This window comes from Dendroctonus ponderosae, unplaced genomic scaffold (assembly GCF_020466585.1).
Source record: "Dendroctonus ponderosae isolate FM_Combo_2020 unplaced genomic scaffold, Dpon_F_20191213v2 Dpon_F_20191213_3, whole genome shotgun sequence".
In the NCBI taxonomy this organism is placed as follows: domain Eukaryota; kingdom Metazoa; phylum Arthropoda; class Insecta; order Coleoptera; family Curculionidae; genus Dendroctonus; species Dendroctonus ponderosae.
The window spans coordinates 5654785-5678904 of NW_026018508.1; the positions used below are offsets into that span (position 1 = coordinate 5654785).

The window sequence follows — 24120 nt, forward strand, 5'->3', positions numbered from 1 at the left end:
CTGAAAATTGAAAGCACTTGCTTACTAGTTCAATGTGCATTTTGAAAGCCATAAAAAATAAATGTTTGCAATGATGGTGAGTTCAGAGCCCGGGCACACTGTATTTGAACAAAGTTTTATTAGTTATAAACGTTTATGCTTCGCTCCTTTTTCATTATTTCCTTTTTCATATTTACTTGGTTAATCAGAATTCATCCTGATCATCAAAGCGTTATTTTACGAAATACTGAAGGTGTAAATATATACCTTCAATTATTAACTTTTTTGAATTTCTTACTTTTTTAGATTATTTTTTATAAAATTCTTTACAGTCATTATTTGCGATATAATTGTAGGTGAATTTGTCGTACGCCACTGTAATGCGCAAAACACGACGCAGCTGCCAAACTTCCACCGCATACCTTGATTTGTCGTTCGAGTTTCGAGGAAACGTTTGTTCGTGCGGTTACACCTTGTCAAGTTAGGAAATTCACGCGCATTTCCACACGAAAATCGCGGAAAACTTTTACCCAAGTGCATTAAACTTTCTATAAGGCTTCTTCTAGGACTTGTTATCGTTACCGGTGTTGTAAGTGTTGTCTTTACGTGCAATTTAAGCGAGAAAAGGTGTGTTTTGTTGGTAAATAAATGGATTAAGTGCAAAAACAGTTGTTTGGACGCTGGAAAAACAACAGGTAATTAATGCATGTTTGGGTTATATCTGCGACTTTTGCTGTTAAGTGCGAATCATTCCTGTGTGTGTGTTTGACGAGAAAACGGGACTTTTCACTAGTTTTAGAAGTTTGCCTGGCAGAACCTGATTACAGGTAAAAGCCGCGTTTACACCAACGAAAACGTACACGCGGACTTTTAAATGCCCATGCTGGTCAGTTCAGATTTCAGAACCGTCCGATGGTCCCTACTTAATTTTTATTAAGATTTTCTTCACGCATTTCTGGTATACAAGAGTGACACAAAGGAAATTACAAATAGTAGTCGGGTTTTCAAAATAGGTATTTATCCATTGTAGGCGAGGTTTGCTTGACTGGAATTTGTAATGCTGGTATTTCGTCCGTTGCATTTCATTGCTGAACGAACGGAAACTTTGGGGTCTAGTCGATTAATTCGAGAATTTTCATTGTTTTGTAGTCACATTTCGATATACAATTAGCCCAAGTTTAAAACCACAGTATCACACTGATACAGGTGGGTTTCTATTATGTGCAATTTTGATTAATTTGATCGTTTTGTAGTCCTATTCCGATCATATAACTTAATAGCTATTTAAAACTACTTTATATGGCAACTAACTCACTCATATGTTTTTTTGCCCGTCTGTCAATGTGTATTTTGACGAGACTAACGTCTGTATCAAAAATTTACAAAATGATCGAGTGAATCAAATTTCTGCAATAGAGGAGAACTTCAAAAAACCGCAATTTCGCGTTAATATGATTCATTCGGTAATTTTTGTTGTCTAGTGGATACATTTTCTTTCACAATTAGCTCAAAAAAGTCGAAAGCCAATTTTCATATGGATCAACCTAAAACTATCAGTAACATTTTGGGGTTACAGACTAGTCCCGAAAAATATTTGATAGGTATAATTTAAAATAAATAATAATAGTCAGGGATCAGGTGGAAAATGTTGTCCAACTTTAAGATAAAATAAAATTTAGACGCGAAAACACTGAAAATAGTAAAATGGGTAGGGGTTAAGCAGACTTTTTTGCGATTTGTGCCGAAAGACCTCATAGGGGAAAACGTTAAATGCAAAAGATGTAAATAATAAATAAATCTAAACCTCAAATTAAACCGTCAAAATCGCAAAAACGGATTTTTTATACATTTTTTTCTCGCGTATAAATGATTTCATTTACTTACATCAAAATTTGTAAAAGTATGTCTTTTTGGTGTTGATTAACCGTAATTTTTTAGCAGTTCAGGAGACGCAAAACGAAAAAGCTACCCTTATCTTCCATGAACAATTGGCTTGTTCGCTTTTTGTACTTCGAGTGTATATATGGTAATTTAATTGGTTGTAATCCTTGGTTCGTTGCCTGTAATTTTTTCTCAAAAAAATTACGTACATATTTTTTCTTTATTCTTTCTAATATGGATACATAGTAGGCTAATGCCTGCTCATTGTCAACACGTCCTCCCCGGAGGATGAGGTCCAGCATTCTCTCCAGCGCTTTGGTGGTCTTCCCTGCGGTCTCCTTCCCACTGGATTGTTCATTTTTGCGTTTTTAGCGAGTCTGTTGTCCTCCATTCTTTCTACATGTTTGTTCCAGAATCTTCTTCTCCGTCTCACCCATCTTCCTATGTTCTGCATCCCGCATTGCATTCTGATGTCCTCACTTCGTACTCTATCTTCAAGAGTTTTGCCTTGCGTGCTCCCTAAGGTCTTCATTTCAACTGTTTTCATCATTTGTAAAGTTCTGCTTGTATCTGGTCTTGTTTCTGCTGCGTATGTTATTATAGGTGTCACTGCCGTTTTATATATCTTGACTCTGCTTTCCGTGTTGATGTATTTGTTATTCTAAACAATGTCTCTCAAACATGGCTCCATGGCTCGTTATCTCTGCTCCCAAATATTTGAAATGGGTTACTTGTTTGACTATCTTGGAGTTGATTTCCAGCTGATCTATCGGTTCCTTTGATGTTACTAAATATTTAGTCTTCTTGATGTTGATGAGCATATTTAGTTCTTATGCTTTGGTGTTAAAAAAGTGGAGTAATCTTTGGAGATTGTCTTCGTAATCTGCAAATAAGTACTTCCTATTTTGTATCCAGCCGTTCTGAGAACATTTTCTATTATTCCATCCATTATCACATTAAACACGGAGGGGCTGAGTGAGTCTCCCGGTCTAATTCATGTGTTTACGTGTATGTCTTCTGTTGCAATGTGTCCCACTCTGATTTTTGTTCTACATTGGGTGTTTATATCGCGTATTACATTAAGCAGTCTGTGTTTTAGCCCTTTTGTCCTCATTATTTTTAGAGTATCTTTTAAGCACACTCTTTCAAAAGCTTTAGTCATATCGATGAAACACATGTATGCGGGTTTATTGAATTCTAGGAATTTTTCAGATATTTGCTAGACTATGCGTATTACATCTATTGTGGATCTGTTTTTTCGGAAGCCTTGTTGTTCTTCTCTTATTCGTACGGTTTTGGTGATTTGCCCCAGAATAGTCTTATTATCAAGTAGGGTTATTCCACGATGGTTTTCTGCGAGTGCTTTCTGTCCCTTTTCAAAAATGAGTTTTGTTATACAGTTCTTCCATTCGCTTAGTAGTTCTATATTTTTCAAATAGGGTCAGTATTTCATTTTCATTCCTTCCTCTTTCCGATTCCTAAAGTGCGTTTCCCACTGTTCTGTCGTAATTTTATTGGTTCGTATGGTATCTTTTATTTTTAGCTTATTTCTTCTCAGCATTATCTGGCTTCCATATAGGTCTCTTTTAGTTCCTTTATTTTTACATTTGCCTAGTTTCTTTCTCTTCGATAGTTGGTCCAGTTTTCATGTTTTTGATTTCGCGTATATTTGATGTATGCATTCTTCCTTCGTTTAGCTAGTTATTTCAGTTCCGGTGTGAACCATGGTGTTCTGATGATTGCATTGATTACTTGTCGCTTTCCTATAGCTTCCATGGCCTCTTCTAGTATGTTATTTTTTATTGTTTTCAATTAGTGGTCTATGCTCACTTCGGTATTCACTGATCATTGCAGTATTTTATGGTTTAATCGATCTTCATACAGATGTTTTGTACTGTCATTCTAATGATTCGCCATTGAATTTGCTAATTATTTGCTGTTTAGGTTTGGTGGATTGATGTTCAGTCTCATTTTGCAAAGTACCATCTTATGATCACTTCCAGAGTTGGGGCCATTATCTTAAGTCCAATATTGTTTGGGGTACGAACTCTCTGTTTGTGATAATATAGTCTAATACCGACTGTTGTCCTCTTGTATTTTGCCATGTGAATTTGTATTTCACCTTATGTTCGATGAAATTGTTGTTGTTTGCGCATAATATTTTCAGTAGATCTCCATCTTCGTTTGTGGTTCTTTCATTAAATCTCTGCATTATGCCATCCAGTGGTTCATTTCCTATTCTTGCATTTTGGTCACTCATAAGGATATTATCTCGTGCTCTCCTTATTTGTCCATTACTGTTTGAAGTTCTTCATAGAATCTTTCTCTCTCCTGTCTCTCCTTACTTATCTCTGGTGCATAAACGCTTAAGAAGTGCGTTTTCCCATAGTTACTACTTTTTGTTGTTCTATGATGTTCCAGTTGGCCACTCTGAGTTTATTCCGTTTCCAAATCTTCCTCCATTTTCTTGCCTTTGCCGTCATGTTTTCATCAATCAAGTTCCGAGGCTGGCTTGTGGTTTTGTGGGCTGTATTGGCCTTTTTTTACCACAGGTACTAACCTGACCTGTGAACCCTCCACACTTTATCCGGGCTTGGCAGTAGCAGTTAGGCTACAGCCGGAGTTACATGTGTACATATTTGCGCTTACCTATTAAATCGATTGGTTTAGCACATTTTGATTGCTTTTTAGACTAATCCTAAAGAATAGAATAAATTCTATATTAAAGTAAATATTAAGTTCACGACAAAACCCAAAAGTTTGTGGACTTTTTTCCTGCTTTTTGGTGTGTTCTCTCCGGTGTTTCTTGGGAACACGCGGTTTATCACCACTTTTCACTCATTGAAGCTTGCACCTTTTCCATAAGAAAGCAGGCCTCGCCATTTTACTTTGAAGTCCTAACATCTCTCACCATGCCGATGCTGCACGTACAAAAATTAATACCTTATTAGCATGTTGTCAAATTCATGTTTTGGGGGAAATAACTGCGTAACATTATTTAAAAAAAGCCAATAACTTCCAACCCCATCCAAACGAAGGAAAACAGAAAACATTTACCGAAACTAATCAAAACTCACCCAAATTAGTATCTACAACTTTAAGAAAAATCAATTAGTCTGTCCCAAGTTGGCAGTGACGTCATTTTACTGCAAAATTTTTTTTTCGATTAATTAGGTGTTTTAAAGCGTGCTGAGCTTTTTCGGCTTTTTGTCTGTCGAGAATAACATTTTTTCAAGCAATTTTTCAAAACAAAGTTTCAAGCAATGACAGCAAAAGCTCTTGATTGTGAATTAAAATTTGTTATTTTCCCATACAGTTGCTCGGTACGTCAATGGATGTATTTTGCGATATTAACGGAAAATAGTTATTCTTAACGTGGTTAGATCGGACATTTTTTGCAAATTATTGGAAGAATCTACAGTTTCAGCGAATGTATTAACAAAAGTTCGCGTATATCGTCCATTAATGTACAGCTTTTGCCAGAAAAACAATGTCACCAAAGATTGAAGAAAAAATTATAATTACTTAAGTTGTTGTAAAAAAGAAAAGCAAATAGTAAAAAGTAAGAAAGCTGCAAACAAAACATTTATCAGTGCAAAGGGTAATTAATCGTTATGAACTAATACACTGATGACCCCGTTAATGAACGCAGAGGGTGGAATCATTTGGCTTACATAATGTCTTAAACCACCAAATTTGATGTAAGTAATCGGCGGGCAATTCGGTAACACAGTTTATTTTAAAATCGTTTAAGCTAAAGCCAATAGCAACAGGAGGTAAATTGCTATAAAAATCAAACAATACTGATGAGAGTGATAAAAAATAATCTACGTTTGCAAACATACACTAAAGTATTTATGTTATTTTTTATTACTTAATAACGAAGTTAATAACCTACGAAATAATAAGAAACATAACCATTTGTAATACAGTCAGCATGTAATAGTCCCCGACGAAACCGGAGAAAATACAATCTGTATTCAACCGAAAGTTAATTAAAAAACATATACCCTTATGAGACTCAAAATAACTTTTTACAGCAAGTCGGGAACTGAAAACAATCACAAAACTTCCACTCGTTGATTGAGTACAGCAAAATAAATAAACGTAGTGAATCAGATAGAATAGACAGACATAGTTTGCCTTTCCAATTGCGAACATGAATAAGTTTTAAAACCGGTTTAGCTATTTACTCTTAAATGGATTATAGTAAAATAACTCGTAACGTTTACTTTGAAACAACGATGACATTGAACATGGAATGACGTGCTAAACAAAAATAGTGATAATAACACAACAACTAAAGCAAACAAAGTGGAAAAATAACTGAATCTTAGTTTACCAACAAGGTGTCTCAATTTTAAGCAGACATTTTTTAGAAAATCGTGGCTTACCAGAAATAAAACGACTTTTTTGATAAAATTTAAATTTAACCCGTTTATTCCAAGTAAATTTATGATTTACCATAAGCCATTTTTTTATGAAATGAATTCATTGAGACATTGCTTGCGAATGTATTCATTGTTCTTGAAAACCGGAAATTGGCGAAGTGTTTTATTCAGAAGTAAGTTCATAATTCAACTGAAAACTATGAATTAAATATACTATTTAATACTCGAGTTTATATTAAGATTTTTATTAGATTTATTATTAATGAGCGTAATGGAGCAAAGTTATGGGACAAAAAGGAGCTTCTCCCAATTTAATCAGAATTATATAGAAGGATTGCTAAAAGCGTCCTTACATCTAAAAAAAGTATATTTTTTAATCAATTTTCAATTGTTCCAAGTATCAACATACTACATGAAAAATTAAATGTTATCCTCGGATAAAACCGTAGAGATTCCAGCAAAGAACAAATACGTTGAAAACACCTTGTAGATGTATGGTCGGTGTGTGTTATGTATTCGCGTCAGCCTTGCGGGATTCGAAACGCATCTGACTCATGGAAGAAGAATGGAATGCTGCTTGCATTGTAAATGATAGATCGTTGAAAGAAGCCCCGCAAATTAAAATTAATAAACTCAATAAAAGTTCATTGAGCAAGTTTATTCATAGTCTGGTTATTCTCAAGCCAAAAGCATCGCTTGAGAATTTTAGGGTCGTTGCAATTCGAAGTCAAAACGGCAAGGTGAAAGTTGAAGTTGTTTACCTGAAGGTCACCTGTATTTCTTGAGAATGGAAGCTTAAACCCCAAATATAGTATCAGACAAGTCACAGGTAGAAAAATAAGTTGTCTCCTAATAGTCCTGATATTACAGTTGGTTATTTGAAAATGGCGGGTAAAGCAAAACAGCCAAGATATGGTACCTGTTAAATATAGCTCTAGGAGAAAGTATTTTTTGAAATCTACGCAGTGTAAATGGAGTAAGCGGTTCTCTGTTTACAATTGATTGTTATCATTTAATAAAGGTTTTTTTAAATTTAAGATCAAAGAGTGAAAAATATATAAACCAACACTTTACACGCATTGCAAAAAATTATATGTATAGGTAGATAAGATATGTTATCTAATGCTAAGCGGTTTAGACGATCAAGGCATGCAAAGTATGCGAAGATGAAAGTAGAAAAACGCCTGGTTGAGAGGACTGAGTATGACTTTTATTATTACAACAAACGTACCAAGTTAAGCAATTACATGAAGAGGTTTACGATCAGTTTTAGGATCTTAACTCTTAACTACAACTTTCATTAATTTACTTAAAGAATAGACTTTTTTTAAATATTAAACTTAGTTGAAAACTTGCATTAATCTAATGTGAGCAGAAACATTAAATGTAGTTTAAGAGTGCTTTTTGTGGACAATTGAATATGCAGATCCAAAGCAGCTTAGAACTGGATTGCTGCATGCGTTGGCAATTATTTTGTTGTTTGGAATTTTATCGGGATTACATTTAAACTATTTAAGTAAGTTTAAAAAATATAATTGTTTGGTAAATATACAATATTTGAAGCATTGCCAAGCAACACCTTAATATTGAAAAAACAAAAATATGTTCATACCACAGTACATAAGTACTTAATACTTACTGAAAAAAAATTCATGTCAAAGAATGAGTGGCCAATTAAAATGAAATTGAGGCAGTAGCATCATTTCCTATTTCTCATACCCTTAGCAGTAATATTTTGGAGAAATTTTGTATTTTGACGTAGTTTATATTTTTTACATTTTTTTTGTCTTAATTATGAAACTACATTTTTTCAGCAACGGTCTTTCGGACTAGAATCAACATTTCTCACGTTGTTGTAAATAAGAAAAACATATTTTTATCAAAATTAGCTCATAGACGTTTCAAATGGAAATGACACACTTTTCGTCGATAACTACATACTAACTTTAAAGCTAGTTTTGAACATTTTGTCATAGTAATTTGAATTGAAATAGTTAAACGCGTGAAAGAAAGGTTCGCATACACACATCAGGAGCAATTTTGAAATATATAGTTAAATCAAATATATACAAAAACAATTTTTTGTTGAAAATTTAAAACTTGTTACCTAAAACTCTTAAAATCGAAGCAGATCAGTTACCATACGAGGAAAGCTTGCGAACAATGATGAATAGTTGCATGAACTATTTTCTTTATGCGAATCCATATGAAATTATCCAGAAATAGGAACAAACTACACGAAGCTAAAAAGTTTATCTTGCTTTAGAAAAAAAGTTCGAATGAGTAATTTGTGATTTAAGTGAGTGCTTTGTAGCAGGGCCGTAATTTTTTATAAAAGCTTCTAGTAAAAACGAAAAAGTTTAATAAACAACATTTAAAAACTAGTTTTTTTTAGATATTAGGTGTGAAAGGAGCTATCACGTGTTTTTGTTATCTTGGTAGAAAAACTAATTAAAAATTTTTTTCCTTGGCTGGAGGTGGAATCTATTCATTTTTAGAAGATGTTGAAGCATTCATATTTTTGCGCAAAAATATGTTTCAGTTTTCAAGCCAATTAACAGCTGCGGATATTAACTAAGTACGAATGTTGTAGTAAAAGAATAGGTACAAAGTCTCTGATTTCTGCATTAAGTAGCCCAACTTTATATGAATGCCTAATAAAAGTTTCAAATTGATGATTTCTGCAGGATTGTTTCCATGAATTTGCAAACTTGTGTTTTGTTGCAAAAAAAACTAAGCCAAGGAGGATGTTGTAGAATTTTGCACTCAACAATCTGATGTTTGGTTAATATGTGCTAAAAGTTAGAAATTGACCCCATCTTTGAGGATTTTTTAATCAATTTTTAAACTTTTGAGGGTCAAGACATTCTCCATCAATTTCTGCACTTATTATGAATACTCATAAATTGAAAGAATTTGAGAGTGAGCGATTGTTGCATTAAATGGCGCGGGTTTAGCTTAATATACGCTGAAAGTTTTAAATTCGTAACATTTTCACGGTTGTTTTCATAAATTTGAAAAAAAAACTTGAAAATAGATAGTCAACACCGACATTCTACTATGACAAAGAAATCGTTTTTTTTCTTCAAGATTTAAAAAGCGAGGATCTGACGGTTTTGGTCCTAAATCATGCAATGTTCGCTCGATAGTTGCTTGAAAGTTTCGAATCGCTGATGCCATCAGAAACTTTTTAATAATTTCCAAACTTGTGAGATTTTAGACAATATTAATTGATATGAATACGGGGTGATTCAAAATTGGCGTCATTCCTCTGGAGGTGTTGTCTGGCGCTGTTATAGGAGTACAGAAAAAATAGTAAAATAAATTAATGGTTATTAAAATCTGAGAAATTTGCAAAAAACTATATCAGAAATACGGCAGCAATGTTTTTCAAGGTAATCTGTCTAATTAACATTGCGCAAATACCTGTTGCTTCGTAATTATTTAAAACTCCGGTAACCATGGAATTATACAGAGTGACAATAAGATAGACAAGGATAAACGGTAAATTCAACAAGATTTGTTGAGGAAATGTCACCCTGTTCTCAGAACCTCGAATATTGGTATTTATAAATAAAGTGACTAGTCTGTGAAATAAACCATACAACACCAAACATTTGAATGGTTATGCTCCAACAAGCTAGTGCCTGTGTAATCTCCTTATTATCCACTCTTATTAAGCAGCTTTTCGTAATTCAGTTAATTAACTGCTGCTCCATTTGTATCTCCGTGTGCTGTGCGTATCGTACAAACGTGGTAGGAATGTAGTCCTTCCTCGGTATTTACTTGGTGCTTGGGAAAGTGTCAATTATTGTGCTCTGAGTCCCCCTGGAAGGCCCTGATTCGATTATGTCCTATACTTGTTCCTCTGTGTCAGGAACTCAAAAATGGATTGTCGTCCACTGTCTTCCTGGAACCACTCTCCTCGCTCTTTGTTGGCGTGAGTTCTTTCAGCTTTTGCTATGTTACTATAGCATTTCCCCTGAACTAATCGCATATCTGTAAATTCGTGAAAGGAAATTCAAAGTATGTCACAGTTTGACAAATTATTGTTATTATTGGCAAGGGCTATCCACCTGTAACTATCTGTTAATGACAAAAAACATCATTGCCGCTGTGTCTTTTCATCAAAAAATTGTRGAAGAGAACTTTTTTGATATCAAAAATTTTCGTAATTTGAAGCAAAGATCGTAATTTTTCTTTTTGAATGCTTAMGTATTCCAATATGCTGCCAATTAAACATGGAACAATTGCAAAATAATGCTTAATAACAAAGTTGAAAATCGATCACTGTTAAKATCTTCTAGAAAKTTTCGAAAAAAAAAWTTCAATATTTTATATTTTTCTCGTACRCCCYAAGGGAGCSTCTATCACCCCCTAAARGGATTGACGCCAATTTTGAATCACCCTGTATGTCGCATTCCGACAAATTTAAGTTTCTCCACAGCCAGAAAAGGTAGAAGGTTGCTGATTTTTGTACGAACGATCTAAAATTTACATAAAAGTGTTCTGAAAGTTTCGAAAATAAATTTCAAATTTCATTGAAGCGTTCGATTTTTTCGCGTCTTAACGTCAAATCAATAGTCGAAGAGCCAGACATTTTTTCTTACAGCAGTAAGTACCTTTTTGTTATATTTTTATGGGACACCCTGTTTAAATTAATACCCAAATAGAGAGACGTGTGTCGACTTGGACACCCTGTATCTTCAAAACTAAATTGTTTCCGAGATATTTTTATAAATTAGGTATTTTCATCTTAACGTATGGTTGGTTATCCATCGATTGGTCAAGTCTTATTGTTTTAGCTTTGTATTGTGCCTACAATATAATTTAATGAAAATGTGGAAAATAACACTTACTGTTATAGCAAATAAATTATTATACGTTGTATATTTAATAGTTATCTTTGTCCACTCCCTTCACATAGGCTGGATAATAAATGAAATAACATACTTCTCACTGATATTAAAGATAAATAGTATTTCGCGTGATATGTCCGAGTTCTGCATTTCAAGATCTGAATGTCTTAGTCGAATGTATATAAAAATGATTGAGATTAGTTGCACGAAACCAAGTTGAGCAATCGATAATTACATGAATTTTGCTTCGTGGCCTTTTTACATTAAGTTTGTACAATGATGCGGATATTATTATTTATTTGCCGATTGAAACACTAATGCATATTTTTCAGTTGAAGACTTCTAGTTTGCTGTTTATTGTCCTCAGAATTTCACATCACATTAAAATATGGCGTTTCCGATATCACACGGTCGAACTCGGGAATATAAATTCAATAATCCGTGCTAGTTAGTGCCAACTAAACTATGCCTTACAGTTTGGGGTAGTTTCAATGTTAGAAACATGTTTTGCAGTTTTCAAATTTTTGGACACCCGGTTTGTTGACATAATGTGATCGGACTGATTATCAAGCAAGTGAAATGCGTTTTAATTTTCCATATAGCTTTCCATGTCACACATTAATTGCTACTCACTTTATTTTTCATTTGTATAGTTCCTTATTAATAGTGTGGAGTATTTGCAATAAGTTACTTCCATTAAGGTATAAAATACTGTGCAAGTACTGAAATAATTTGATAGTACCTGATTCCAAATCGCTAAAGCAATTTTTTTGAACAGTTCCGGTTTTTATTAAACTGATCAATTCAATAAATTTGGGTTGTATTAAATACCTGCTGAAACAGCAGCTATTTTTCAATTTAATTGCGTATAGAGGTAATGATATAATTTGCCATAAAATCAGTAACAAAGAAAAAGTGTATTAACCTTTGGGGACAAAGCATACCTGTCTGATACCGTTTCATGCCAATTGGATTAAGTAAATTTTGTCAGTGTCCTTTAATTAAATTTAATAATAATTAATCAAAACAAGCCATAATTATAGTACCTATATTTTATTATAAATCCAAGCACCAGTTTCGGATATTTTTCCTCGTGTTCTTCTATTATAAAATCAGATCCGTTGCAATAAATCCAGTAAGCACAACTTAAATTAACATTGTGTTCTTTTAAATAAAAAATACACTCATCACTTTTTCGCAAACATTTCGACCACTGGACGTACAGAAGCAAATGCATTTGTCATAATTTTAACAAACATAATTCATCTTTCCATGTAATCAATCGTCGAGTTACTTAATTGCATTTTGTTAACATAGAACTTGGCATTTATCCTACAGCTGAATTTTATTGTACTCGACTTTAATCGGCATTGGAGGAATGTTATTTAAGTGCAATTTAGATTATATAATGTGTTTGATGATTGATTTAGTCGGTTAACTTATCACCAGGTTAATTTTTCTGTTTATTGTCTTGCATTTTCTTCACATAGAACTTGACATTTACTTTTTATCTGCCGATTTTAATTGGCAATGGATAAATATAATTTTAATGGTTATTAATGAGCAAGTTGATTACATAATTTCTTCGTTGATTAGTGTAGCCATGTGACTTAATTAAAATTGAAGCAATTTTAGAGAGTTGAAGCAAGTTAGATTTTATCAAAATCAATAAGTAACTTTCTTCTGCATTTTACCCTCGTATTTAATAAAATCTGGATCCTTATTTCCCCTCACTGTTTCGCATGTTTTCGCCATTTCACCATGACTTCCCTTTAGTAACTTCTGTTCTGTTGATTCATCTACAAATTAAATTAGGAACACAAAATGAATAAAGCCGCGCGGTCGGGGTTAGGAACAATTTAAAGAGCAATTTATCTGTTTATTAACATTGTTAGGAGTTTTCCTCGGTTAATAATCTGTCACGGCTTTATTAGTATCGTAATACCATCATTCTAAGAAATCGTTGCTTCATACTAACTTTTAGATTATAACAGATTAGTTTCATGTATGAGCCTTCGTGCTGGGCATTTTGCGGTTGAAAATACTCACTCGTACTTCAAGAATGCTCATCCAGTGACTCAATGTTGATTCATAATAATGAAATTGCTTCCTTCTTCCCGTATTAATGACAAGTAAAAATTTACTTTCAGCGGTTGCAATTTAGTTCAATATGAGTCAAATAGTAGTCGCTTTTTAATAAATTAGCACAAAAAAATGAATTTCAGAATACTTAATATGTATGTACCTATGTATACATTTAAGCAAATTTATACTTACTGAATTTGGTTGATTTTATTTATTATTTGCGTTGTATTAATTTGCTATGTGTACATATAATCATATTAAAAAACGTTTTTTGGGGTTGCAATAAATGTAAATGCTTTTAAGTAATGAATCAATTAATTAGGGTTTATATCCACGTACACAAGCTTAACTCCATCTTCACCAAATAAAACTTATCATTATTCGATTGATATAAAAGTAGTTTAGCATATAGTAGTTTATATATATATAAAAGCATATTAGTTTACATAAGGTCTTCGATATTTTTATATGAAAAGTTAAGGTCAATTTGTCGTATTTTAGTTGCTTGACTTGACAAACTGTTAATTAACCGATAGCTATTGATTAACCTTTAATGGGATTCAAACACTTTCAATAGAAGTAAAATTAGACATGTTCTATAGTAATATAGTTGAGGAAGATTTATATTTTTAGAACCTTCGATCGTAAAGTTGCTATCGTTATCAAAAGATCGAGAAAAATGAGTATGTTAGTAGATTGTCAAATAAAGATAATTGAATGCAAATCTGTAAAAGATTTCCTTTCAATATTTGGCTTTTTACAACTTTGTATTCAGATTTTTTTTTCAAATTCAAAAACATTTTAGCATTTTGTAAAAAGCGAAATATTTAGCGGGAATATTTTACATACTCAATTGTCTTTATTTAATAATCTAGTACTTAATATATTTTTTCAAATTTCTTTGGGAGCGATAGCAGATTTACTATCAAAACGTCAAGGTAACTGTCCTAAATTAATTTACTAACTTATTGAAATTTTCACTTACACCTTGAGCTAAAGTGTGTGGTACGACACACTGCGATGTGAGTTTCTTGATTGAAAGAATTCGTTCTTTATTAAGAAATAAAACCGCGTTACCGTTTTGAAATAAAACGCGTGTGGAAATGCTGCGTCTCAAAAAGTCGAAAACATTTTGAGGCAAAATACCCATGTAAAAGTTTTGAAACAATAAAACTACTTCTACATACATATTTGGAATAGTTACAAATTTTCAGTCCAGTGCTGTTCCAACGAATGAGCAATCTCAGTTTCGTCTTTAACATTAAATAATTTTCATGTTTGTCCTTATGCTATAACCCATCGTCTTGAATAGGTAGGTATATTTCAAACATTCTTATTCCGATAGTCTCACACATGCCTGTGAAGTGGTTGGCCCTTTTAGTGGCACTTGAAATTCTATCCTGTATCATTTATGACGAGAAACAGATAAGTTTTAAAAATTTTATGTTATGGACCTGACTTGAAGTTTGAGAATAATTTAAGATCTCGATAAAACGTGCTAGAATTTACGCTCAAATTGATTCACAGTTAATTCATTTTACACGGACTGATTTGAAATTTAATCCTGATATCTGACTCGTTTTCAAAAAGTTCAATTTAAATGTTAATCTAAATAAGGAATTGCCAGCTAGACCTTGCATGGTGATTATAAATAATGCAACATATAACTGCGCACTATTGTGTAATACTAATAAATATTCTAACAAAGATTAATTTTCTTATAATAGATTCAGATATTAGTCTAATAATTAAATATATATTTTGCTACTAACTTAAAATATCAATTCTAACTTCCTTTTCCTTTCAATTTGATTCTGTTGTGATCTCAACGGATCTTTGAATTCAAACAGCTTAAATTGAAAACTTAAAGCCACACGCAAATTAACTCAACTTGGAATACAACAACGGTGCATATTTAGGTAAAGTCGATAGAATGAAGCACGGGCGTAAATAAAACTATTTAATAACTGTGTTAAATACAGTTGGATTCGGGTCAGATGTGTGTAAAAATTTAATTGGAAAGAAAAAATGGGGTTTCCATAAAGTACGAGAATATTTCAGACAAAATAATATATCTCGTAAAACAGACTAAACTGTTCAAGAAAAATCACACAATACTTGTATGCTATACGGTACAATCATGGGAATGTTATCCTAATTAACGTAGAATGCCCAAAAACAATAGGATGTTTTGAAGCATTTTTGAATGCTGCTCCTATTGCGATTTATTGCTATTAAAATATTATTGGACGGTTATTACAGCGTTTTATCTCCAAAGCACTAAGATGTGTTATGATTCTAATTCCATTTTAAACGATTCTGCCTTTTACTCTTCGAGATCATTTCCGCTCATTTCTAGTCATGTTTTTAGATCCATTAGTTCTTAATTGTACACTGCTACAGGCATATCTGTGTCAACGACAGGAAGTTTCTTTATTTCGCAGGAACGCTTTGGTTACTTGCTATTTAGGCATAACTATAATTAGCGAAATTGTTGGAAATAAAAAGTAAGCGAATGTTTCTTCTTGCTGAAAACAACGCACATTTAGTGTAACATGTTTCATACCCAATTAATATTTTTGCTTAAACATTTTTCATTTCGGTCCATTAGTTGCAAAAACATTGTTAAAGTAGTCAGGACAAATTGCCAGTTTTACCAAACAGAAAAGAATAGATTTAAATTATCATAAAGTGGTGATAAATGAGTTAGTATTTTATCGCAAGAAAATGTGCCTGTTTATTTTGTACATGTGAGCTATATTCGCTTTTTGCTTTCTTAAAGGAATTTAGAATAAAGTTTGACCAATTATACACAGACACTCAATCAAAAATAATGTAATGCGGGTTCTCTATTCATGTTGAAAAAAAGCCCGGATTATATTACCAACGTAGAGTACTTTATTGTTTTAGTTTCAGCTGATTCAGCACTGTTGGAGTGATCTCCAGTTACACGATTTTAATTTCATTCTGCTGGCTCTACTTTGCAGCTTGATCGATATTATTTTGTTCAGTGGGTGAAGGTGGAGGTTGGAGGTAAAGTGCTTATGAGGATGAATGCAAAAAAGTTGCTTGGAACAGTTGCTGATTTCCTTTCAATCTAGTTAAACATTATCTTGCATCAGATCTTTAGTAGATAGTCGTCTGATAACGTTGTGAAATAAAAGTTGACGGTACTTAAGTCTTCACTTTTCGAACTGGGCTGATCGAATTATTAACTCTCTCCAGAAGGGTACCTAATTCAATACAAACCAATATTGAGGTGGCATTGTATGAAAACCGTTAAACTTGAAATAATTTATCAAGATCATATGGGCTGTCTCAAGAGCCTATATTCTGCACAGTCTCCTATTGTAAAGAATATGCATAATTGGAGTGGAATATTACTTGTTACATTGAAATAATTAGCACTAATTCAATCCAATAAAACAAATATTTTTTTAAATGGCTTATTGGTTTTCCGAATATATTCAATTCATTTGCAAAAAAAGGATGATCCATAGTTTCTCTTCGCCTGCTTTTTAGAAAACTTGTTTAATAGGTTATTTTTATTGCGGTATTGCCTTTTATTTATATAGCAAGCAACGGCATTTTTACAATTCTTAGATTTTTTTCGGTTTTATTTCTTACGGTGTTTACCCCCGATTATCAGCAAGGCATTCTTCTGGCTTGTGGAATTGCATATTCTTAAAACATTTGAACGTTTGGTAATATAATTCCTAATGCGGGCTTGTTGAAATATCCGTATCACCAATATACGGTGCAATGCTAATGTTACTCACTTTGTTCAAGTTTTATTTTACCGAATTTATATTTTTGTACCAACATGTGCAATACTAAGTAACTTCAGTAGGTATCATTGCCGTCGATTTGCCCACCTGAAATGTTTGAAAAATAACAATAGAAACAAACGTAAGACAGTTTATAAATTATTGGAACTGTAAAGCTTTCATTTGTGAAGTTCTGCTTTTGTTGAGTTTAAATTTAAGAAATCTGGAACGGGTATTCATAATTGTAACTCTTAATAATTCTCAACTTTTGTCAGAAGTATTTACTAAAACTGCAACGGCAATTAAAATAACCGCTGCGGCAATTAAAATAACCGCTGCGGTGATGCGAAGAAAAAATAGACCAAACTTGTCTTATAAATTTTATTTGGACTGAAAATTGGAAGCTTAGAAACTACTCTCGTGATTTCGAGCTTGAAGAAGTCCCATAATTTTTACTTATATTGACGAGAATAGTTAAGTACCGAATATGATTTTGTTCCCTGGAAGTGAAGTTCTGGTGTTTTAAAAAAATCGTATTGATGAATCCCGTGTTATTAAACCTCCTGTTAAGTACAAAATAGAAGTTTATGTACTATTAATAAAAAATCTCTGCGCTACATTATTTGCACTTATATTTTGGTTCACTTTTTTATCTTATTCTTTTTATTTCTTTATTTTATCTCAAATAAATGCAACATAGCTATATGTATTATGTATAAAATTTGTGCCTTTAGGTTGATAAGATATCCCGTTATGCAGATTTGTTTAGCTGATAAATACGGATTGCTGTTTGTAATATTGCTTACTAAGTTGTATTTTTCGAAATTTACTTTTATGAGTGCCATTCATTTTTGCACATTCTACGTGCAACTCAGACTTGGGCCGCTGGCGAGTCATTTCATGATTCACAAAATGATCATATTACTGATTACCATTTAAACCTTGAATTATTTAGTGATAACTAAGTTAGTAAATGTTTCATTAGTGCAACGCAGGCTCAAGTTATGCACAGATTGAACTCAACAGTGATTTTTAAATAAATCTTGAGATTTAAAAAAGTCTACATTTTAACAAAACAAATTCCGCAATAAAAATATATAATTGTTATACACTTTAATAAAACACATTCGCTTTGAGAATATTTTCGAGATTTGCCGCGCATAAGATGTACAGGGTGGAATTAATTAACTAATACCTATTATATAACAGGATGCGCAAGAACTTGATTCGGCGTTTCAATTAGCCATCAATAGTTTTAAATGTCTGTCCTAGCACTAAAATGTTTCTTTCATTTAACGGAGTTTTTCTCTCATTGAAAGGAATTACATCAGTAAACGGTATCCCTCAGTTGTCTTCAAAGCGGTTTTGCTTCAATATATTTCAGATAGTTGCAAAAAAGCATATAATTACTACTTTTTCTATAACTAAACTAATTTTCGCCTCTAATTTTTTTGTGAAAAATCTGATTTAAACCGTACGTGTTAAGTACTTATAATGTTTAAATAAAGTGTCTTTAATTTTATAGTTTGTACTTAGGTACCTTATGCGAAATTCACTATAAAATTTATGAAAGGCGGAGTCCCAGCCCCTCATAAACTGCCTCAGGGATTAATAGAGACGAAACGCTAGAGGGTGTGGTGTAAAGAGTAACTGGATTATTTTAATTAACAATACATATACATTGCTGCCAACAATAAGTTGTACTCGTAAGTTGAGTGGATTTTGTCCGAGTTAATTAACCGCTTGTTAATTTCGTGTAACCTGATTACTTACCTAAAATTGATACGCATTTATTGCCAATTTATATCGGATGTTGTTACCTAAATTAACGAAAACGTATTGTTTGACGCATTTTTGCATTTTATTGGCGATTGTTCACAACAATTAGCCAAACTTTCAGATCATTGAAACATGGCTTTCGACTTTCAGTTCGACATTCAGTGCTCGAAACAATGCCCGAATACCCCAATATCCTGGGCTCCATGCATATTAATTTTACCCATTCACGTGTTTAGAAGAAAAAAAATCGCCTAGTTTGAAATGAACAGTGAAAGTTTAGCTGAGCCGCTTCCGTAACGTTTTTTTTGAACCGTGACCGAATCGTGAGGTATCAATCAAACGGTACCGCCTCTAGTCGTTATCAAGAATGCAACAAAATTTGTTTTTCCACGGTAAACGATTACTAATTACTCACTTTAGTGTGACTGATTGAAGATATCCCGTTTATAGAACATTGTCCACATGGGTGGTTATATTTAATTTATCTTTTTAAACACGTTTTTTTTTAAACGTTAATTATTATTAGCAAACTTAATATTAAATCGATTTAAAACTCAAATCAACAGAGTGAGAAAGTGTGATTTACTAAGTTGTGTAATGATAAGCAGCAATTGTTCCAGAATTTTTAGCAACTTGTGTTAATAATACATAATTGGTTTAGAATTTGATCTCCTTGATATCTGCAGATCTATATATTTCTGCCATGTCTTTTAGCTTACTGGTGTATTTCACTATTAGTTAAACTCATACTCAAGGAAAAGTCAATATTATATTTTTCAGCACTTTTTCTGAGTACATATTCTATTTATTTAGATTGAGAACTTCAAAATTACATTTGATAACATTATGAAACCCAAACTTAGCACTTACCTAATATTAGTCTTCAACTGCTGATGAATAATATTGTGGGCTCTAAACTTGAAGACTTTTATTGCTGATGGTTTTTAGATCAATAACTTTTAAAACCTTATTTTCAATCTGGCTCGGTGATAACAAATTTAGAGTTTCAAGTGGGTGTGGTTGGAATTTACAAGGATCGAATAGGTGTCAAAACACCCTGCAAGTGGTGTTTGAGATTGTTTTTCTAACTATTATGCCAATTTAATTTTTTTTAAAAAGCTGGGATTTGTCGGTTATATTTTTATTTTTACAAATTGGTGCTATGCATGTTTTTTCTAAAAAATAATCCAAAGTTTAATCGATTTTTAAAATCTATTGCAGATTGTGACGATTTTTCATGTTTTATTGCTGTTTTGTTCCGCTGTTTTCGAAAAACCACAATCTAATCAATAATGCGAAGCGAAATTTAAGTGGCATGAATAAGATTAACAACAATCGATGTTACTGTTCCCTCATTTTTTCAAATATCCCCACAAAAATAAAGCTAGGAGAGTCAAACCGGGTAAGCGAGCTGGTCATTCTTTTTCTACCTTTTGACCTATTCAGTTATGTTGAGGGAATAATTTTAAGTATGTTTCTTTTTATTAATTAATGCAATAAAATTAACCGTTTTTTTGTTTAAATTGTGATATCCGAAGAATACTTGAAAATTGTACTTATATGAAAATATTGAAAATCTTAGTAGAATTCAAAAATAGATAAAAATTTAGGGTATCTTTAAAATTTAAAGTCGATGTAAGTGGCGTCTTCTGGGGCAATCTTGTACAGTAATCCAAACTTTCAAAATATGTAAAAATAAAAATAAAGTCGACAGGACTCGTTTTTCAAAAATATTCGATCAGTTGTTTTGCTCACGATGTACTCGTATATTTGTTTAGTTATTCCTCCCAAATAGCATTAGATGTGAAAACAAAACTGCAAAGACGACATTGTTTGCTAAACGAATATTAATAATAGTACAATGAAAATATCAACAAATAAAATGACATTTACATGGAATATTATTGAAACTTGATCAAGCAAAATCAGATTTAAAGAATTACATTTTTTGTTCGGTCAAATCATTGTATTTAATTCATTACTAAATTCCATTTTGACTTTTTGCCCCTGTTTTTTATGCAAAATACCGCATATATTAGCCAAAACCTCAATTTATCATACTAAGATGCAACACCCAAACTGTAATTTTATTCATTAACTTTGTCGCCATTGTTTGTGAACATTAAGAAAACCATGAGGAACCAAGTCTTCATTTAGCTTATTGTCAGTTTTAAGGACATGGCAAGGATATCCGACCATTTTGTCTAAATCCATAGGTATTTTCTGCGTTCTTGTTAAAGAATAATGAAGCGTTTTACCACCTGTTTGATATTTTCCATGATATAATAGTTAAAGTCGACGATCCGTCACAATAGACTGCGTTTCCCACGACAGGACATCGACATTTCGTAAACTTCCGTACTACCCGGCAAATTTTTAAACTGATGTGATGTTTTGTTCCAAAGCTTTTAAGCAAAACTTCATAAATTATTTAAATTTTGCCCTTGATGTTTCGAAGAAAACTTGATAATTGCCGCATATGAGGCTTGAATTTTTTTACTTTGTTTTAGGGCCCTAGATGATCGACAGCACATCCAGCGATCGCAGGGCCCTCGAGAGAGAGGCCCTGCGAAATGTCATCAACCAATGGAACGCCAACAGACTTGACTTGTTTGAGCTGTCCGAACCCAATGAGGTAAGTAATACATTATTAATTAAACATTCGCCTGTCAGTACGCAACTTACCATTTAGTTCGAACAGGCAAACTCGTGTTTTCATTGCTCTTTTGGACTGTTTTGTCCGTATCATCTCATTCAGATAAATGTAAAAATCCGTCTGAAGTTGTGACAATAGTTTTTCAAGATTGACTATTTATTTTCTCTAGTTTGGGTTGTTTTGGTTAAAACCTGCGAAAGTAACTACTGAATGAATGTGACACTATTGCAAATGTTAGTTATTTTCCCACAATTTTCGAAATCAGGATTATTGTTTTTGGAGAAACACCGCACACAATCAAACGAATTCTTACTAACATTTCGATTAGTTGATGAAAACCTCATTTAGTTAGAAACTTGTTTTGAGACTGCTTGAGACGACTAATTGGAGAGTCTTAATCAGAATCGGACTATTCGCCAGATAGGAAAATAACTTACTTGACTGTGTTTTTGCTATGACTTACTCATTAAGACCTGGGTGTGCGAGAATTATTTTAATTAATTTTATGAAATGATGATACACATAGGGAGAAAATTGGCTGATAAATAACGTAACTTTGTACCCTAGATATTGTTTTTGCTAATTTTTTTAACCATTCCAAACTAAATGTACTTGTTTGGTGCCATTTCCAATATTACAATTGTTCTCAGCAAATACGGTACTGTTTCAATTTAATTTTGTTGCGTTTTCCAACTTGTGGGCTGTTTTCTTCAAAGTTAAGTGACTTCTGAATTCTATAACTAATTTTAATCACTGAAACGCCCGAAATTGTACCTATTGCGAATAATGCGGCTGGATGACTTGATAAAGTTTGTGTAAAAAATAGCAAAAAAAATGAGTATAGTAAAGTACGTTATTACTAAAGTAAACGTTATTACTAAAATGTAAAAAAACATGTTTAAATTACATTTTTGACACTGTATCTCGAAGAGGAAAAAGTGTTTATTTTTCATGAAGAATCCGCGTTCGAACACTTAACCGTGTAGCAAAAAGTGCTTTAATAACCATAGCCGATAAACAGGCGTAAGTTTGTCCCAGAACTTCCAGAATATGTTGACTGGGAGCTGGAAGACCAGTCCTGTTTACCGATGAAGTGAGAGTGGGCTTAAAATCTTCCGATTGATAAGTTTTTACCTGGAGAAGGCGAGGAGAACAATACAGCCAAGCATGTTTATTTTTCCAACTGGTTTTCCGTGATGGTTCAGTTGGGTATTGGCAAAGGCCGAATTTTCTCACTTCTTTATTACGAAACAATTTTTTTTTCTTTAAAGAACGAATTTCTTATCCAAATGTTATAGAGCTACTATAACCTACATACATGTAGTAATTCCCATTGCTTTTATTACCCTCTTGAAGTAGTACGCTTATGTAACTAAATATTTAAACTGTATTTACTCGATTATAATACAAATCAAGACACATGATCAATCAATATCGTAACAAGCAAGAGCCAACCGACTGAATTTATATAAAAAACATACATTTTCTTCATTTTTATTGAAGAAGTAAAAAAAATTACTGATTAATTACATTACAAATCAAACGTTGTGTCAGATTTAGTAATAATTTATTTATTTGATATTGGTTTAAACATGCTGGTTTTAGTATTCTTGTGTAGCGGAAGCTTTGCCTAGAATACAGTTTATACCGGTCATTTTGGTATTTAAATCATAAAAATTGTTTCTTCAGAGAAGTAAAGAACCCCATGGCCCATACATTTTTTTTTCAATCGAACCCTATGTATCGTCGTTCAAGCTTAGTTTATATTTGACGACACAAGGGGAAGACCATTGGGATATGAGCATTTTCAGTTTGCAATAAAACCTTAGTGTAACAAATTACAAATATTTTCTTTACTTTTCTTATACTGGCGCGATAGAAAATATATTTAAAAAATCACAGTACAAAAAAATAATTCTCTCAGGTCTAACTGATCATTGTTTACTTAATTTTTTTAAACTTAAATTTGTTGTCAATTTTACAGTTGGCGTGTGACATAATTTTAATGCGGCTATTAAAGAAATATATAATTCTTACAAGGAAACTGACTTGTAAATATATCTGTTTAACCGGATACCACGAAATTCACTACAAGGAAAATAGCGATAACCTGTCCAGGTGTGTCGGCATATTGAATTTCAAAGTACGTAGCGAAATTATCAGTCCAGTAAGTAAAGAAAGGATTTGTTGTTGACATGGTTGAAAGCCCAACAACGCTAGTTAAATAATGAAAAATGATCTTAATTTTTGTAGCAGGACTTTATTTTTATACGAATGCACATCTTATCAGCATGAATAAAACTATTTTTTATGCGCTCAAAACATGTGTGTGTGTTTATAATATTATACAAAATATCCAATTTGATGTCATATTCAGGTTGTCTGTAATATGTCGGTACAAAATTCTGCTACATATTCCTGGGATGAAAACATGAGGATTTAGCTTAATTTTTCTTATCCAAAAATGGATCCTATTTAAAATGACATATTTTTTATCGCCTAGTATAAAAATAATTTATGGAGTTAAACTTTAGAAGAAAGTATTTTTTTTCACAGAACTCCAAATATCTCAGAAACCATAACCTTCATGTGAAATAAACCTTAATAACCTACAGATTATTCCATGAAAAAAGGCAACTTTGGATACAATCTAGTAATTGGGACACCCTGTAGAAATAAATAGTTTAGAAAATTATTTTAAAATATACCCCTGGCGGTCCTCC

The 24120-nt window shown here is 32.5% G+C and overlaps 1 protein-coding gene across 3 annotated transcripts in view; it reads left to right on the plus strand.

Annotated features, from left to right (window-relative positions):
- Nucleotides 1-395: 395 nt before the first annotated feature.
- Nucleotides 396-24120, plus strand: part of LOC109540285 (afadin) — a 153462-nt gene continuing 129737 nt past the window's right edge. For all 3 annotated transcript variants that reach the window (XM_048665236.1, XM_048665237.1, XM_048665238.1), the window contains exons 1-2: nucleotides 396-674; nucleotides 21252-21376. In XM_048665236.1, coding sequence (XP_048521193.1) covers nucleotides 21260-21376 — 117 coding nt within the window. In that variant the 5' untranslated portion in view covers nucleotides 396-674; nucleotides 21252-21259. The remainder of the gene's footprint in view (nucleotides 675-21251; nucleotides 21377-24120) is intronic.